Genomic DNA, 20,091 nt, shown 5'->3' with positions numbered 1-20,091 from the left:
TGTTGTGGCTTCTCCCGCTTGGACTGTTAACTTCCTGAGGACAGGACCTGCCTTTTGCCTTTGTTTTGTATCCCCAGGGTTTAGCAGGTAACGGTTTTGTAAAGCATTTTGATTGTCGGATGTGCAGATTGAAGGAGCAGAGATGAGGTCAGAACGCGTGTCCTTGCTAGCACACCTCAGCAGCGCTTTACAATGATTTCTTCTCACCCGGCTCTCTGAGATAAGGACAGCCAAGACAATCAGCCTTATCTAACAAATAGGGAAACCGAGGCTCAGGGAAGTTGTGGTTTACGCAAGGGCCCACAGTTGGAACAGCAGGGATTTATACGAAGGTCTTTAGCTCCACACCTCCTTGCTTCCTGTGATTTACTTGAGAAGTGGTACTTGGCAGGGAGGAGACTCAGCGACCTTGATTATGAAGCTCTCCAAATTTCACTTAGACCACCAGGGGGTGCCACGGTGCATGGAGCGCTGTGCCCAGCCTCAGCTCTGTCTTTGACACTTAAAGGCTGGGTGACTGGTCTCCTGGACCGTTAGTGGGGAATAGCGCCCACTTCTTAGGGCTGGCACCTAGCACGGTGCCCGGCACACGGTGGGCACCCAAAGGAAGGGCGGAGGGCCGACTCCCCAGTGCCCCACAGCTTCTAGGCCTAGAATAAGGTCCCAAGGAGCTGTTGATCTGCACCAGTGGAAAAGGTCCCCATGCAATTGAAATAAACTCCTATAACCGGAACCAGTAACGCAAAACTGTGCCCTTATCGAGAGGGATTGTGGTCAAAGCAGAGAGATTAGCAATAATGTAGGACTGCAGGATCATTCATTTATGATGCACCCGGTGGATTCTCCATGAAATTCTGATTTCCAATAATTTTTCAGAAATGAGGCAACATAAAACATGTAACAAACAAAAATCGATCAACATTTAAAAGTATATTTAAAAGGATAGCTGTTGAGAAATTGGACTAGGAGATTTAAAAATGGGTAGAATTATTTTTTCCTTATCAAAAGTTTTTTTTTTTTACCAATACCCTTTGTTTTATATAGTTTTCATCTCTAAACATATCCCTCCCATTCTTCCATCCAAAGAGTCATCCTTTGTAATAAAGAGAAAAAACCAGTAAAACTAACATGTTAACTGAGTGACACTAGTGTTGTGTAATGTTCCACACTCACAGTCCTTCATCTTCAAAGAAAAGAACAGAGTTGTGTTTTCTCATTTCTTTTCTGGGTCAAGCTTGATCATTATCATCATATTGTGTTCAATTTTGCTTTGTTGTCTATATTTACATAGGTGAAGTTACTGCGTATTTCTCATTATTCCACATTATTTTGCATCAATTCAAATAAACTTTCCATAATTCTCTTAATTCTCCGTATCTGCTTTCTGTTCAGTAACATTCCATTGTACCATAATTTATTTACCCATTCCCCTCATCACTCACCTTCATGAAGCCTTCCTGAAATAATCCCTCGTGGGTCCAGTCATTCACCGACTTCAATAATAGTTCCCATCAACTACCTTTCGTCGTTCTTCTTAACCCAAGAATATTTCAACAAATTAAATTAAGCATTTTATTGCTTAAGACTTATAGGCTATTATATATAGCCCTTTGCTATAAGGCACACTGCTACATGTTGAGAATATACAGATTAATAGTCCCTGTACTCAAGAAATTTTTATTCCTCTTGGGACACAGCAAATACACAAATAAATACAAAGTAATTTCTGTTTTTTTTTTCAAATATAGTGCTTGAAAGAGCACTAATAATACCTAAAGGGTTCAGGAGGAATTAGTGTCTAATGGGACTAGAAGAAGGCTTATATTAGAATTAGAACTGTGTCTGGAGGGAAGCTAGGCATTCTAACAGAGTAGCTAGATGCTGCAGCGGATAGAGAGTCTGACCTGGATCAGGAAAACCTGAGTTCAAATCTGGCCTCAAACTCTAGCTCTGTGACTCTGGCAGGGTTAAGTCATTCAGTTTACTCATCTGTCAAACTGGAGAAGGAAAGAGAAAACCACTGCAACAGTTTTGCCAAGAAAACCCCAAATGAGTTCACAGTTGAACATGATTGAAAAATGACAACATCAGGCATCCTAATGATTCTTGTTTATTGCAATAACTTACTGCTGGGTTCACCCAACTAAGGGAGAAGCGAGGAGACCAGAGGAGAGGGTGACTCTATATGAATGGCCACTGTTGTTTGATGATATATTAGGACAGTTAGTTCCTCTCATCCCATTAGATTGTAAATTGCTTGAAATAGGGGCCATTTCTAGTACCTGCTGTCCTCACCAAAGCTTTGCATAGTGGCAAACCATGAATACAGCCACTGAGGATTTGAAAAAGGGTATTATATCCTCTGCCAGACCATGCAGCCCAAATTTTATTTCAGAAAATATGATTACCATGCATATAAAGGACACTAGAGAATGTCTTTGACCAACTTAATTTCAAGGATGCGTGAGGTGAAGTGTCATCTGGTTTCCCTTCTTAGGACCTCTACGAAAATGAAAGAATTCTATGTTTGGGTAGACATAAGAAGATTAAATATAGAATTTATATTAGCAGTCTTCCAATTCCTCGTCCTGATGTACACAGGTGATTCTTCAGGGGATTTTAGTTGCAATTTAAAGGAAGCCAGGAAAGCCAATAGGCAGAATTGGGGAGTGATAATGTTTCAGGCATGAGGGACAACCACAGAAAATGCTCAGAGACGGACTGGAACATCACGGAGACCAGTCCCAGGATTGTGGCAGGGAGTAAGGGAAAAGTGGGAGAAGAATGAGTCATAAAGGATTTTGAATGCCAAATAGAGCATTTTGTTTGATCCTGGAGGTAACCCAACCACTAGAGTTTATTGAATGAGGGGTGACATGATAAGACCTGTGCTTTAGAGAAATTACTTTAGTGGCTGAATGGAGGATGGAGTGAGGAGTGCCTTGACAAAGATAGCCCCCTCAGCAGTCTATTGCAATAATACAAGTATGGCCTTATGAGGAGGCTCACCGAAGTAGAGACAACATCAAAGAGGAGGAGAGATGTTTCTAAAAATGAAACTAATAGACCTTGGCAATAGATTGGATAAAGGGTGAGAGACAGCAAGGAGTTGTTCCCTCCTAGGCTCCTAGGCTTCAAGCCTGAGGGACTTGGGGGGATGATGATGTTCTCTTTGAAAAATATGAAAGATAGGAAGAGGAGGGCTAGAGGAAATGATGATTTCCACTTTGGACATACTTAATTTTAAATTATTCATTGGATAACCAATTTGAGATGTCTGAAAGACAAGATGGAGATATAAAGGCAAAACAGAGGTGGGGCAGGATAGGTAGATTTGACAATAGTATAGCTATAGTAATTAAATCCATGGAACTTAATGAGATCATCAAATGAAGTAGTATGCAAGGAAAAAAGAAGAGGACCTAGGACTGAACCCTGAGAGATACCTTTGGTTAGAGGGTATGATCTGGATGGGATCCAACAAAAGAAACTGAAAAGGAGAGGCCAGATAAAAGGAGAACCAAGGGAAAATGATGTCCCAAAAACCAAGAAAGAAGGGGGGAGGGGAGAGAGAGAATGATCAATAGTCCAAGAGCTGCAGAGACGAAGGAGAAAAGACCATTAGTTTGGGTAAGAGACACTGACAATTTTGGAGAGAAGAGTTTTGATGGAATGATAAGAATTTGTAAGGGGTTAAGAAGAGAAAGAGGAGAGAATGAAGGCACCTATTTACAATATGGCTTTTTTGGAGCAAGAGCTACAAAGGGCAGAAAAGATATAGTTAGTTACATGATAGTGAGGAGTGAAGGATCAACTAAATAATTTTCAGGATAGTGGAAATGTTCATATGTGGAGACAAAAGGGGATGGATCAGTTGACAGGGAGAGGTTGAACATAAATGAGATAGTGAGAAAAGAAATGATAACAAAATCCATCTAGAAGAACAAAAGGTCAAGACTATTGAGGGAAATAATGAAAAAAAATTGGAAAAGAAGAAATATAAGTCATGAATAAGCATATGAAAAAACTCCCTAAATTACTACTAATAAGGTAAAAAACAATTCTGAAATTCTACTTCACATCCAACAAATTGTCCAAAAATGAAAATTACTGGATGTACTATGGAGAAAAGGTCCATTAATACATTATTAATGTCACCGTAGAGTGGTTGAATCATTTTGGAAAGCAATTTGGAACTATGTCCTGAAAGTCACCAAACTGTACACACCCCAAGAGACCAAAGAAAGAAAGAAAAGATCACTTGAATGATGATAGCAAAAGATTTTGTTGTAGCAAAGAACTAAAATCAAAAGAATTTTTCATCAGTTGAGGAACAAATCCATGGATGTAATGAAATATTATTGTACTATAGGAAACAATGATTGGGATAGATTCAGAGAAACCTGGGAAGTCTTGTGTGAATTGATGCATAATGAAATAAACAGAGACAGGAAAATAACATATACAATGAGTATAATAATGGAAATAGCAATGACAGCAACCCTCATACCTCTCAAGCTTGACCCCAAAAGCAGAAATGAGAAAACGCCCTTCTCCTCTTCTTTGTTGAGGTGGGGACTATGGGTTTGGAATAATGCACATTCTGAAAAATTCAGTTGCTATGTTGGTTAGTCTTACTGTTTTTCTCCCTTTTAAAAAAGTCCTTATTAAAGAAATTGTCTCTGGTTAGGAAAGGGGAATAGAGATATATGTGTTATGTGTATATATATGTGTGTGTGTGTGTGTGTGTGTGTGTGTGTGTGTGTGTGTGTGTGTGTACATATAAATATATATATTTTAATGAAGGTGATATAAAAATTATTTAAAATTTTTCTAAAAAGAAATGGTGGTCAAAACTACGCATGAATAACCTATATCAAATTTTTTGCTTTCTTGATGAGGAGAGAAGGAACAGAGGGGAAAGAACTGAGAACTCAGAATTTTTTTTAATGAATGTTTTAAATTATTTTATGTGTAATTAAAAACATTAAAATGATCTGATTGTTGAACAACAACAACTAAAAAGAAATGGAGCTCAAAAAAATGATTTATGAGCCAAATCATGGCAGCATACAAAAGGAATCTCAGCAGCAATGGGTCATGATGGCTTGTGGTGATAATAATCACTTCTTTAAAATTCCAGATTCTTTCAAACATACTGAAGTTTGAAGCCAGTGAATCATGAGCCCCAGTATGGAATGTGATGCTCGTTTGTGAGGATTTAATTGAGGTGGGAAAATTCAGACCAGCTTCTGACCTGGCTGGGTTTGTATTTTGCAACAAGAGGGAAATGGGTCAATGAGAGGTCATTTTTACTGCCTTCTTCTCTTCCTCCCCTTAGGCTTCCTTGCTCAGATTTCCATCCACAACAGAGTAGAATTTATAGGCTTGATTTCTGGAAATGACCCCTCTGTCCTCTCCACACTCCACAGGTTTCATTGTACAAATCCTTGTATCAGAGCCAGGCTCCCCTTCCCAATAGATGTGTCCTAAACAGCTGATTGGTGGAATTCAGCGTTGCAGAACTACCGTACAGCCATTCATGTTTTGGGTAGGTAGGGATTAGTTCCCACTAATTATAATTGCTCTGAGTAATAAAGGCATTAACACCCTGGACTTTCTGGACCTTTCATCTGCAGATGTTAAATCCCTCTTACGAGCGTTAATTAGTTCCCACAACACCTATTAGATTCCCATAATACTTTATAGAGGAGTATTTTGGTTTTTCCCTCTGTGAAATAGTGAAGGAACTGGCCAAGAAAAGCTCTATTTATCTCTTCAATTTTTAAATCCATAATCTAACAAGTTAGAAAACAGAACTCTGATAACACATTCTTCTATCTGTGGATCTAGCCATGTGCAAGAAGTTCATCACCATCAGGTTGACCTTAGGTGATGAATTATCTGACCATAGTGACCCACAAAATTAAGAAAAAAGCAAAATGGACCAATGTGACTGCAACAGTAGAGAAAAGGCCAGAGGGTGCTAAAAATGTCACACCATTTTTATAGCCTCTGTAAATAATATTGTTCCTCTGTGAGAAATCTGCTATATGTGCGATGCTGCAATCATTCCAAGAACATTTGTTGTTGTTTTGTTGTTGTTCAGTTGTGTCCAACTCTTTGTGATTCCATTTGGGATTTTCTTAGCAAAGATACTAGAATGGTTTGCCATTTGACAGATGAGGAAACTGAATCAAACAGAATTAAGGTCACAAGAGCTAGTATTGGTGGCAAATCTTGAACCCTGTTCTTCTGACTTTGTCTAGGACTCTTTTTACTACTGTCTCTACCCACAGTGGGAAACAGTGCAGTATTATTGAAAGGGCACAGCTCTGGAGTTCAAGGATCAGGCTGTACATCATGGTTCTAATACTTACCAACTGTACAACTGAACCTCCCTAGGCCTCAGTTTCCTTATCTGCAAATTGAGGAGTTTGGAATAGATTGTCTCTGAGGCTCTCTCCAGCTCCAGCTCTCCATTTCTATGTGCCTGATATCATGCTGGGGCGATAATGGGCATCTTTCTTGCCTTGTGTGAATGGTACTGCTTTTTGCAGTTTGATGGATGAATGAGCAGAGTTTAGGACCTAACCAGTGGCTGGGAGCCAGGAGAGAATTGCTCACAGTTCAGTTCAACCTATCTCTGGAAAGCTGTTTCCCACAGCAGACTCTGGAGTGTTGGGGATGTATTTATGAGATTTGGCCAAGTCCGAAAAAGGGAAAAGGAAGGAGGAGGAGTGTTAGTGAGGATGCACACTCAGGAGAAGGACCAGGGTGGGAGGATTTCCTTGCAAGAGGAGATGAAGCAAGGGAAGCACAGAAGGCTTAACAGTCATTCTTCCCCAGGAAGGAACCAAAGGAACCCTGAATTCAAGGACACCAGGAACACACACTCTAGACTACTCTTCACTCTGGAATGAAACTATTTTCCAGCCCTTTATGTTGCCTACCTACGTGCCTCATAGAGTTGTGAGGAAGAATCTTTGCAAACTTTATTGGGGGCAAGGAAAAGGGGACTTAATATTTTTTTTATTCTGAATTTAACAAACTCCAATGAAAATTAGTATTTCTGTGAATATAATAGAACAGAAATAGAGAATTATACATGAAACTATGAATTTCCTTTTTTACTTACAACTTTTCCCTTTAAGTGTAGGGAAGGCTGTCCCCCAGAAGTAGCTTGGGGGATATTGTTGGATGGCCTAAAGGATGGAATAGTCACCTCTAGGTTTTTCTCCCTGCACTCTTCTCCTAGGAAGGATTTATTTCTTGCCATGAGGGAAAGCAAGAAGTTGGGCCCAAAAACTTGGCCCTTCTAGGGAATGGGGTGTGAGGGAGGAGCATAGAATTATTTATCAAGGGCATCTAGGTGGTGAAGTGAACCCTGAAAGGTCGTCTTGACTTCAAGCCTACCAGTTATGTGACCCTGCAAGTCACTTCACTCTGTTTGCCTCAGTTTCTTCATCTGTAAAATGAGTTGGAGAAGGAAATGACAAGCTACGCCAATATCTTTGCGAAGAAAATTTCAAATGGGGTCCCAAAGTATCAGACATGACTGAACTGATGGAACAACAAAAAGAAATATATCGCATGATAAAATATTATTAGTTTAGGGAATGTAGTTTTCATGTTCAAGCTAAATTTCTGATTGTTGTTTATTATGGGAGAAACCAGACCCTAAACTTTATAACAATCCAGAGAGCAATTAACAAAGAAACTCATTCTTTATATCTAGATCATAAATCCATTTTGATCTTATCTGGTACACGGTGGTAGGTGTGGGTCAATGCTTAGTTTCTGCCATACTAGTTTCCAGTTTTCCCAGCAGTTTTTGTAAAATAGTGAATTCAGCAGTAAACTTTATCAGGAGAGAGTCCCTTACTAATGGACTTTGGGACTCAGGTTCCATAAGTATATAATAAATTCAAGTATCTTTCAAAGTTTATACTGCTGCATATATTTTTACCATGTTTAATATATATTGGATTACTTGCCTTCTAGGAGAGGGGGTTGGAGGAAAGAGGAAAAATTGGAACACAAGATTTTGCAAGGGTCAATGGTGAAAAAGTTTATACTTCTTGTTTGTGTTTTCTTTTATGCATTTTTTTCTTTTTTTTCTCTCTGTGGGTTTTTTCCTTCTATGAATTTTTAAGAAACACTTTAGTGATTCTCATTTCTTCCTTTTCTTTATTTTTTTATAGTCTCATCCAAACCCTTCTTTCTTTCTCAATTCCCACTGCTTTCACTATAAAAAAAGAGAAAGACAAAACTGATGTAATAAATATGCACAGTCAAGCAAAAAAAAAAAAAAAAAAAAAAAAAAAAAAACCAGCCCTACCTTGTTCATGTCCAAAAATATGTCTTTTTTACTTCGGTTCCATCACCTCTCTGTCAGGAGGTGGGTAGTACGCTTCCTAGTACTTTGGAATCATGGTTGGTCATATTTTGTAAACTTTAAAACATTATATAAATGCAAATTGTTGGTGTCAGTGTAGAATAACAACAAAAACTGATATTTGTGAAGTATTTTGATATTTATATAACTTTTAGGAACTTTAGAGATCCTTATGTCAACTTTTACTCTCACTGGTAAGTTAAGTCCTCAAAGGACAGCTAGCTACGCAATTCCCTTCAGGTTTCTAAAGGTATCTCTGTAGAGTTGGAGCATATTTCTAATGATACCAGCTCAAGCCCATTCCAGTATGTTGTCCCCAATATCAATCACCTGTTACAGTATCTCCCCTCTGTCCTTCCACTGACTCAACGATTAGCATGCCTATTATCATTTTATCCAGTTGATTTCTCCTAAATATTTCATATTAATCAAGATATAGCAAAAACAGATATAGCAAGAACAGAAGTTTAAAAAAATCCCCCTGAGCCAGAAGCACATTTTTCCTCCAGGTTCCTTAATCCCCAGGGAAAGTGGGCTCAAACTTAGAGTAGTTGTTACAAAGCATTCACCCAACCGAGTTTATTTTTGAATTTCACATAGCTATTGGATGAGTCCATCGTTTGCAGGACATAGTGTCTTAGCACCAGCTTCATCTTCCAAGCAGGTCTCAGGGGCTAAAAATAGGCTCAACTTTGGGATAAATCCCATCACTGGCACTTTGCTCCTTTGGTCTTTCATGGTACATGTTCCAAGGGAAAGAAGAAACAAATAAAAAATGATCTCATTCCAGAAATAGACTTGTCTAAGAGGCCATGAGCTTCCCCCAGACAAAAATGAAAGCCTGGAAGAAGGTGAAAAAGTCACCCATTCCACTGGTCCCCTAAGGCTCAGACAGCCATTCTTGACATTTCTGAGCAGCAAGGGAAAAAAATGAATTTCTCTATTGGGATCTTTTATCCCATGCACTTTCAATTCTGGTTCCAGCCAAAAGGCCCTTCCTTCATCAGGCAACATATGGATAGGAAACAGTCACAATATTTACACATGCTCCTATTTGGAGAGCCAAGTCCCTCCATTCTGCATTATCATGTGCCCCCAGAAAGAGATTCCACAAGCAAGCCTCCTCACAAGGGCAGAACCCTCTCTGTGCATGCTCCCAGGACTGGAATTTCAATGGCCAATTCTCTTCTTACGTCTGAAAAACTCTCTACATACAATTTTCTCAAGTAGCTGGCTGTCCAATTCAGCCCTCTACGGAGGGCAGAGGTTGATAAGGGTTACAGGGAGCATGCCTTTGAGTGTCTATGCATTGATCAATGAGTCAATAAACATTAATCACCTACTATGAGCCAGACACTGGGCTAAACAGTGGAGATATGAAGAAGGATAAGTGAGGAAAACAACTCTAATTCCTCTAATAAGGAATATAACAACTATGTAAAAATTTTAAAAGCTATGTTCAGAATAAAATGAAAATAATAGAGAAAAGACTCTGGAATTAAGGGGGAATTTGGGAAAAGTTTCCTGCAGAAGATAGAATTTTAGCTGGAACCTGAAGGATGCCAGGGAAGCCAGAAGGCAAAGATGAGGGCAGTATTTCAGAAAAAAAAATGTCTCAAGTGAAGAAATGAAGTGTCTTGCTCGAGTGCCAACAAGGAGGACAGTATCATTGGATTACAGAGTAGCAAAGTACATTGGAGGGAGATTGGGAGAAGTTGTAAAAAGACTGGAAAGGGGAATGGGAGAGAGGCATGTAATCAAAACAGAGGTTTCTCCTTCTCCTTCCCAAAATGAAAGAGAAGGACCAGGTTCACGCGCCTTTCCACCCATTGGAGACGGTTGTCCTGATTTCCTCTTACCACATCCACCAAGTAAAAATAACAAATTTATCCATAGTTCTACCACTAACACACTGTGAAATTGGAAAAATCAGTCTGGCCTCACTCTGCTTTTTCATATGTGAGATTTTTAGAGCTAGAAGGGGTATTTTCAGGCATTTAGAATGACTTGGCAGCTGAAAGCTTTTTCTATATATTATCTTATTAGAATTTCCAGAGAGCTCTGCAAAGACACGTTTGTTTTTCTGTACTTATTTTGCCAGTTCTTCGCTCAGAGTAGGTGCTTAATAAATGCTTCTCCCCACCCCATTCATTTATGTAGTCCAACCCTCATTCATTGCTGAGGAAACTCAGGGCCAGGAAAGGGTTAGCCAGAAAGCAAATGATTTGTCCAGGTTCACACAGCTAGTAAATGGCAGAGCTGGAGTAGGCTGACTGTGGATCCAGGGTTCCTTCCTCTCCACCACATTCCTGTCTTAAGATTTTACATGGCTGTGCCTGAGCCTGGGAGAGGGCTCATCTAATTTTAAGTCCCATTTCAATGCCCTACAGTTTCATTGATGATTCTTTTGGCTGAAACGAGTGGAAGGACCTGCTGGGCTGGAAATCCTTTTTTTTTTTTTTTCAGTCTACGTCTCAGTCAATGGGTGTGTCAGGGTATAATATTTGAAGTACTGAGTGCCAAGCAGAATTGCTGCACAGAGAATCAGGTCTAGGTGAGCTTCAACAGAGGCCCCTGAACACAGAAAGGGGATGGCATCTAAAGACTTCCCTCCACCCACCACCTATGCAGGACCCGAAGTGCCCACAGGATTAGCCTTCTTTCTAACAATCCCATATGCTTTCTTCATTCCAGAACTGGTAAGTCTTTAAAAAAAAATTTTTTTTTCCTGCACTGCCCAGTGAAAACAAGGAAAAAGGTTGGGGGAGAAGGTGAGAAGGGTTCCGGGGGCTAAAGGGAAAGAGTCAATTCATGAAACTATGGGATTTTGAGCAATGTCTGAATGAAGAAAATATTACAATATTCAGGGAAATCCTTTAAGTTTCTCCAATTTCTGTTATTTTATCTCTTAATCAGGAAGCTAGTCTCTTCTTCAGTTTAACTCTATCCAGGATTCACTTACTTAGATGTCTCATTAGAATCAGCTTCACGCTAAAATAAAGATGTCACAAGATAGATTTGTTTATGGAGTCCCAGTTCCAGCAATGCTGGGGATTTGGACTTTTAAAGGCTAAACCGGTAGGTGATGAATGCTAAGCACTGTGTTACTCAGCAGACTGGATTTTTACAACTCATTACCGGTCAGGATTCTGGTTAAGGCATTTGGCCCAAGCCTTGATATTTATGTTAATTCTTTCCCCTTTCTGAGATCTCTTTATGGAATCATAGATTTAGAATTGGGAAGGGCGGATGCAATCTCCTCATTTATAAAGTGAAGAAACTGAGGCTCACAAAGGCGAAGTCACTTGTCTAAGATCGTACAGATAGTATATAGAAGAATAGAGATTTGGATTTCTAATGCTTTTCTTCATATCTTTCCACCCAGTGGATTCTATCAGTTTGGATCACTATTACACTCTTTTCCTGGGAGGAGGGCAGGAAGGAAGGCATGGGAGGGGGAAACGGGTGGAGAGTGGGGAGGGAAGTGAGAAAAAGGCTGGCTGTGGAATCAGAGGATCTGACTGAATCTGTTTCTAGTGCCTCTGTACCACTGAGGCAAGATACCTCACTTTTCTCATCTGCAAATGAACTAGCTGACCACTAAGGCCTCCTCTAGCTTTAAATCTATGAACTTTTGATGGCTCAGGTGCACTAAGAGAGTAAGGAAAATCCTTTCTTCCAATGTTGAAAACATGCTTTTTCTTTATTACTGACTACTCATTATCTCTCTCTGTTATTGTTATTTGACTTTGAACTTTGGTTTATGTACCTTTCATGCAACAGAATAAACTCACAACAATAATATTTTTAAACAACAATAGCAACAAAGACATCCTATGTGAGCCCAATGCTATTTGAGAATCATCTGCTATACTTATTCCTGGTATGACTAAGACAACTCATGAAAACTAGGAAGATTGAGCTATAATCCCTTCTGTCAGTTGACATGTCTTCAGTTTCTGGATTGTAAGATACCTGTCAAACCAGACAAAGTCCACCCCACTGCAAACCTGATTAGGGTGTAATCAATCACTTGAGACTTAAGCCTTGTGAAACTGGTTAGCTAACTGGGAAGCCTTTCTCTTTTCTAAAACTGGGCATTTCTGTCTAAATTTGTTGTTCAGTTATGGGGTTTTCTTGGCAAAGACACTGGAATGGTTTGCCATTTTCTTCTCCATCTCATTTTATAGACGAGGAAACTGAGGCAAACAGAATCAAGTGATTTGCCCAAGGTCACACAAATAACAAGTGTCTGAAGCCAGATTTGGACTCATGTGGCCTGGAGCTTTATCTATTACACCACTTAATTGTCCCAGACGGAGGAGGAGAAAACAAGAACACATACATAGTTCCATTGAATCCAATCATAGCTTTTCACTTTCATACTTTCCTTTGTTCCTATTGAGCAAGAGGCTTCAGAAATTGTCAAGGGCTTGAGTAACACCTGTAGAGAAACTATACAAAGAAGGAGCCATGAGTAGTTATTTCTCAGGGTACAAGGGGCAAACTATTGAAGCCCCACCCAAGATGTCTTTGACAGAATCTTCACTTTCAGAATAAAGTGATATCAGGTGGCTTTCCACACGAGTTCCCTTTCAAATGTTCTTTGAGTTCTGTATTTACAGCAATGATGGTGTATTCACTGCCTTACCTTTGAAACTTTGAAGTTCCTTGAGTAAGCAAAAAAATGCTCTATGACCCAACTTCTTCTTCTTCTTCTTCTTCTTTTAGTTTTTAGTTTTTTTCTATTTTTTCCTTTTTATTTTTATTAATTTTTTTGGTTACACACATACATTAATTCTTTTTAAATATACATTTCTTCATGAATCATATTGGGAGAGAGAAATCAGAACAAAAGGGGAAAACCACAAGAGAAAAAAAATGGAAAAAAAAAAGTGAACATAGCATGAGTTGATTTACTTTCAGTCTCCATAGTTCTAGATGTAGATGGCATTTTCTATTCAAAGTTTATTGGGATTGCCTTGGATCATTAAACTGCTTGAGAAGAACCAATTCTTTCATAGTTGATCATTATATGTTCTTGCTGTTAATATGTACAATGTATTCCTGGTTCTTTTTGTTTCTCTCAACATCACTTCGTGTAAATCTTTCCAGGCCTTTCTAAAATCAGCTTGTTCATCATTTTTATAGAACAATAATATTCCATTATTTTCATATATTGTAATTTATTCAGTTATTCCCCCATTGATAGGCACCTACTCACTTCCCAGTTCTTTGCCATCACAAAAAGAGCTGCTACAAATATTTTGTACATGTGGGCCCTTTCCCCTCCTCTATGATTTCCTTGGGGTATAGACATAGTAGTAACACTGTTGGATCAAAGGGTATGCACAGTTCTATAGCCCTCTGGGCATGGTTCCAAATTTCTCTCCAGAATGGTTGGATTATTTCACAACTCCACCAACAATGTATTAATTTTTCCCTAGATTTGCACTTTGCTTTTAATCTGGTTTGTGTTGGTTTGTTTTAAGTTTAATATAATCAAAGTTGTCCATTTTGCATTTTATAATGTTCTCTAGTTCTTCTTTGATCATAAATTCCTCCCTTTTCAAAAGATCTGAGAAATAAACTATCCTTGCCCTTTTAATTTGCTTATGGTATTACCCTTTATACTTAAAACATGTACCCATTTTGGGTGTATGCGATGTAAGTCTATGAAGAGTTTCTGACATATGATTTTCCAATTTTCCCAGCAATTTTTGTGAAATTGTGACCCAATTTTTTAAATTGTGGTTTGCAACTCCAGATGAGGTCTCGTAACTGAATGTAGGGGTTGCAAAACCTTTATTTATGATCAGAAAATGTTTGGTTTCTATGTTTGGTTACATAGCTGGGGTCATGTAGCTTGGGTGAAAAGGCATCAAGAGTGGGAAAAATTTCAGAAGCCCTGCTCTATGGCACAGGGCCAGAATGTAATGCCAAGTGGTCCTCCATTGATGTGAGATGAAGGTGAATGGAGGACTGATATTGATGTGGATGGGAGTTCTTAGGGAAATAATAATAATAATTAATATAATGCTCAAGAACAGAGCATATGTTAAGAACTCCAAAGTAATAAAGCCCAGAATCATTTCAGGACTTGAGGGTTATAAATAAGTCTTCTTCATCTGTATAATATAGGTTAATACACATTTTTATGAAAGGACAGAGAGAAAGGAAAATGAATTTATGATGCAATAAAGAGACAGCATATTATATTGGAATGAACACTAACTTTGAGGTCAGGAACCATGAATTCAAATCCTGACTCTGATATTTAACTGTGTGATATTTAACCTTGATAAATCACTGGACCTCGGCTTTTTCCTATATAAAAGGAAGGGGAGGAAGGAAACAAGAATTTGCTAAGTACCTAATATGTACAGGGCCCTGTACTAAGTGATTACAAATATTACTTCATTTAATCCTCACAACAACAACCCTGTCAAGTAAGTGCTGTTATGAGAACTATTTTATAATTGAGGAAACTGAGGCAGCAGACTTGCCCAGCAGCATATAACTAAGAAATGTCTCAGTCAAATTTAACTGAGGTCTTCCTAACTCTAAACCAGCACTGAACCTCTGAGGCAGCAAGGGATTGGATTAGATCGCTACAGAAGTCCTCTATGCTTTAGACCAGTGGTCCTCAAACTTTTTAAATAGGGGGCCAGTTCAGTGTCCCTCAGACTGTTGGATCGCCTCACATTCTGTCTCCGCCACCTCGGTCCAGTGCCGGAAGTGTGTGTTGCTAATGCAAGTTTAGGTCGAACATCACTTCTGGTCTGATTTTGCCATAACCGGCAGGCCGCATAAACGTCCTCAGCGGGCCGACTTTTGAGGACCCCTGCTCTAGACCAATTATCCTATAGGTTTAAAGCTTAAAAGCAACCTTGATCTGATTTATCAGAATGACAATAATAGCTTGTATGTATATGACATGCAAAAGTATGTTACTTCCTCTCAGTAATCACTTAAGTAGAGCAAAAATTTATTCTTCCAGTCTATAGATAAAATGTTGAAGCTAAGAGAAATTACTACTTTTTCAGGGTTACCCAGCTAATTAGTATGAGTTGGAGCTTATGCTCAAGTCTTCTGACTGCAACTTGAATGAGTTTATCTAATTTTTTTCCTACCATACAGCAATGACTTTGATTTCTATGTGACAAAAACCAGACAATGTGAAGTGCTAAGAGTTACTGTACTACTATTTGAGTATTATAATAACTATAACATTATGTATATATGCAAATACACACATATGTAATAACTATAAAAATAACAGGTCTTTGAAGGAAAGGAAAGGACAGACAAGGCCTGTGAAGTCTGAGACTAGAAATCCCAGGCAGATACTCTACAGGGCCCTGGAGGAGATCCTAATCACAGTCAGAACAGAGCCTGTTTTTCTTCAGACGTTTACACAGAAATATGAATTCACAAAGCAGATCTGAAACTGGGATGTCAGACCAGGGGAAGAAAAATAGGGTGGGTGAAAAACCTTTGGCCAGATTCTCAATAGAAACCAAGTTCTGGAGTACCTGGAGTAGGGAAATTACCTGTGAGGATCCAGGGGGCAGGTAGGAAGATGTATATATCTTGTATCTACAGTTTATTTGGATGTTGTCTCTTCCAGTAAGATATTTAATTTCTTGAAGGTAGGGACTGGAGTTTATTTGTTTTTTACCTTTCTCTTTTATTTCTGATGTTTAGAAGTATTTTGCATGTAGTTAGTACTTATTAAATGCTTGTTGACAAATGAATTTTGTAACCCTAAATAAGCCAATTAACTTACATCTACAAAATATGGAGGAGGGATGGATTTAATGGCCCCTAAGGGACCTTCCAGTTCTGTGACCTAATGACCCAGTCACTGAGAATCTAGAGTGCATACGACAGATGGAAGGAGAGTTACATAATAGGACTGATTACAGACCAGAGAAAATAGTGTTAAGAAGACCAGCACCTCAGAAGATGATGAAGGCTGTCAAAAATACTGAGGACAGTTCTGGGAGCCAAGGTGGAGTGAGCAATAAATAACCATAGCTCTCCCAAATTTACATCCAAACAACTATAAAATAGTGGCCCCTAACAAGTCCTGGAACAGCAGAACCATCAAAAATTGGATGGAAACAATCTTCCAAGAACTTGGAAGAGAGATAGGAAAGGTCTACCTCAGGTAAAAGGAGATGCAGTCCAGAACAGGAAGCATCCCGACAAACCCCAGCTCAGCAAATGAGTGGTAGAGCCTTAGCCCAAGTGCAGTGGGACAGCAAATTTCAACACTAAGACACACCCCTCCACCTCCCACCCCAGCGCCTATATGATCCAGCATAGCCAATTCAGACTCCAGCTCTAAGAACCACCATGTGCTTCAGCACAGCCCTAAGGAGACAGGGAGGCACCAGCAGCCAGACTCACTTTAGTGTAGCCCCAGGAAACATTGAGGTACCCCAGATACCTCAGCACACACCAGATACCAGCACTAGAACTCCATTTCAGCATCAGGTAAGTAGTCAGACCTTTAGGGCCGCCAGCAGCACTATCCCCTATCCTACCTCTTCCCTGAAGCACCAGACAAGGTCCCCATGGGGCCTCAGAGCAACATTAGTACAACAAGTAAACACTTAGGGCCTGCAGCCCCTGGCACAAAAAGCCTGAGACAGAGCTCTTCCACCCCAGGGGCAGAGCCCACATTTAATAAAAAGGGGGAAAAAATGACCAAAAAACAATCTCAACAACAACAAAAAGTAATCGGACCATAGAAGTTATATGGTGTCAGGGAAGATTGAGATAAACTCATAAAAGGCGATAATGTCAAAACACCTATGAACAGAGCCCCAAATAAAATGGGAAGTGGTCTCAGGACCAGAAAGAATTGACGGAAGATGTCAAAAAAGGAGCTTAAAAATCATATAAGACAAGTTGAAAAAAATTGGGAAAAGAAATGAGAGATGCAAAAGAAAAGAGAGCAGACTGGGGGAGTCATGTCCAATTCTTGACCCTATTTTGGGTTTTTTTGGCAAAGATACTGAAATGGTTTTCCATTTGCTTCTTCAGCTCATTTCACAGATGAGGAAACTGAGGCAAATAGGAAAAAGTGCCTAGCTTAGGGTCATAGAGTTATAAGTTCCTGGGGTCAGATTCAAACTCATGAAGATAAGCCTTCTTGACTCTCATCTCTATGTTCTATCCACTGTACCACCTCTCTACCCAGATATGTCATTAGCGTAATCCAAACGTGTATCATGTTGACTATCTATCCCCGTGAAAACATCTCAGGTGCTAATCCTGATATATGGGAGAGAAAAACATTTCCAAGCTGATTGTTCTTTACCTTAAAACTGGCCTTTTGATCCCTTTTCACGCAAGAAACTTTTACTTGTTCCCAGGTATATAGATATATAAAATAAGCATACAAATCTAGCATTCATTGATAATAAATCATAATTTCATGACCCCCACATTCAACTATGTGACCCCATGGGGGTTGCACACCACAGTTTAAGAAGCTGGACTTTAAAGAATTTGATAAGTTGGTATTAAGCACCAACTATGTGTCAGGCACTGTCCTAAGCACTAGAGACCCCAAATCAAAAAAGGAGCAGTCCCTGCAATACAAAGTGTTGGCAAAGTTTCATTTGAGGAGCCAGGAAAAGTCTCCTGTGGTAAATCATACCTGAGTGTTATTTAAAAAGGAGCTAGGGCCTCTTCAAGAAGGATGTGAGATGGGTGTGCATCTCAGATACAGAGGACCCACCTAATCAAAGATGTGTGCAGACAGGATATGAATACTCATAGAAAGGGAAGAGATAGGGAGCTAGTTTGACTGGAATGGAGTTTCATTTTGAGGAACAGGGAGTAACATGAAAAAAGACTGGCAGGTAGGTAAGAGCCAAATTGTAGAGGGTTTTCAGGGGTAATGGGGAGCCACTCAGCTTCAAGACTCATCACACGACCTCCTTAGCCGGCGCCAGATCTGTCCATCAGTGTTAATTAAACAAGTTTCTGGCAGAGGAGTTTATCCTGGATATAGCCTATTTACATGAATGGTTCTGCAGAAATGAATCACGCCTTTTTTTTAATTGTGAAGCATTCTGGGGTACTGTTTCCTCACATTGTCTCTGGGTGCATTCCAGGCAAACTGTATCAGCTACAGCTTCCAGGTGGAAAACCCGTGTAGAATAGGATTTTAGAACAGGAAAAGACCTTAAAGATCACTTGGTAAATCTTCCTCATTTTTTTCAATGAGGAAGGAAATCGAGGTCCAGAGAGAGACATTAAGTTGCTCACTCAACATCACACAGCTAGTTAGAGGCAGAGTTCAGTCTTCCGTTCATAGTCTCCAGTGCCATACTTGTTCCTTCAAGTGATTCTTGGGTGATTTTTCTGATCAAATCAGAGAGAACCAAAAGGAATCTCAGAGGCCATCGGGTCCTATCCTCTTATTTTACAGATGAGGAAACTGAGACTCCAAGAAGTTAAATGATTTGCTTCAAGTAGCAAGCACCAGAGGGTGGGATTTGAATCCAAGTCCTCTGACCCCAGAACTCTTTCCAAAGTACCACAACATCTCCAACATGAGAATTTCCTTTAATCTACAAAGTAGAGCAAGGGAATCGCAGGGAGCTTCCTAATGAAAGGATCCTCTGTGAACAAGCTAGAGAAACAAGTACAGAGGAAGAAGCAGGCTAGCTTCTTTGTAGCACTTTTTTCTGGAGCAAAGTAAAAAGCATGGGCGAGGGCTTCCTAATCTTCCTGCCCCAGTCCATCTATCTGATTAAACCAGTATCGAGTGAAAGTATCGTAGGATCTAACTAGGATGTAACCACTTGTCTGCCCTGTAGGTGTGTCTTCACAGATGTGTTAAACTTGCAGGTAAAGGGAAGAGGAAGAAGAGAAATTTTCAACCAGATATTAAATTTGCAGAGATAGAGTGGGCAAGATGATCCCAGGGGGTACCTCTAAACTGAAACTCTGATCTACTGTAAGGACTGGGAAAATTATAATTCTTCTTTCTATTCTTGGTTTTCCTACTAAGGAATAGGTAAGGACTCCTCACCCCTTGTTCTTACTTCTCTTACAATTCTTGGTCATAGAATAAGATATATTGGGACAGACATTCTTAACCTACTTGGCAGAGTGGTGAACCTTAAAGATCACTTCTCAGAATAATGTTTTTAAATATATAAAATAAAATACATAGATTTGCAAAGGAAACTAGTTAATTTTCCCATCCAAGTTCACTTTGAAATCTATCCATAGATTTCTTGGAAGTCCATGGATCCCAGATTAAGTAAATCTTCTTCTAAGGGCAGATAGATGGTGCAATGGAGAAAGCACCAGCTCTGAAGTCGGGAAGACCTAAGTTCAAATGTGACACTTAACTCTAGGCAAGTCACTTAACCCCAATTGCCTCACCAAAAAACAAACAAACAAACCCCAAAACATATATATATGTGTGTGTGTGTGTGTGTGTGTGTGTGTGTGTGTGTGTGTGTGTATATCCCCTTTCCAGGGGAACTTGCATGTCTCCTACAGGTCCCACTTAACACTCAGTTTTTTACATCTCTCTGATTAGATCCTAACTAGCCACTTTCTCCTAGGATGCACTTTCTCTACACTTCTCCCTCCTGGAATTTCTGACTTCCTACAAGGGACTACTCAAATGCCACCTCCTACACATGGCCTTACCTGAT

The 20,091-nt window shown here is 39.5% G+C and overlaps 1 protein-coding gene across 2 annotated transcripts in view; it reads left to right on the top strand.

Annotated features, from left to right (window-relative positions):
- The first annotated feature begins 10,750 nt into the window (after nucleotides 1-10,750).
- Nucleotides 10,751-20,091, top strand: part of LOC141555073 (MAL-like protein) — a 42,031-nt gene continuing 32,690 nt past the window's right edge. Inside the window, exon 1 of one of the 2 annotated variants that reach the window (XM_074287661.1) lies at nucleotides 10,751-11,097. In XM_074287661.1, coding sequence (XP_074143762.1) covers nucleotides 10,990-11,097 — 108 coding nt within the window. In that variant the 5' untranslated portion in view covers nucleotides 10,751-10,989. The remainder of the gene's footprint in view (nucleotides 11,098-20,091) is intronic. The other variant, XM_074287660.1, reaches the window with a different exon arrangement.

Source organism: Sminthopsis crassicaudata, chromosome 2, assembly GCF_048593235.1.
Source record: "Sminthopsis crassicaudata isolate SCR6 chromosome 2, ASM4859323v1, whole genome shotgun sequence".
Taxonomy (NCBI): Eukaryota; Metazoa; Chordata; class Mammalia; order Dasyuromorphia; family Dasyuridae; genus Sminthopsis; species Sminthopsis crassicaudata.
The sequence above is the reverse complement of the archived record's forward strand: the minus strand, read 5'-3'. Positions and strand labels throughout refer to the sequence as shown.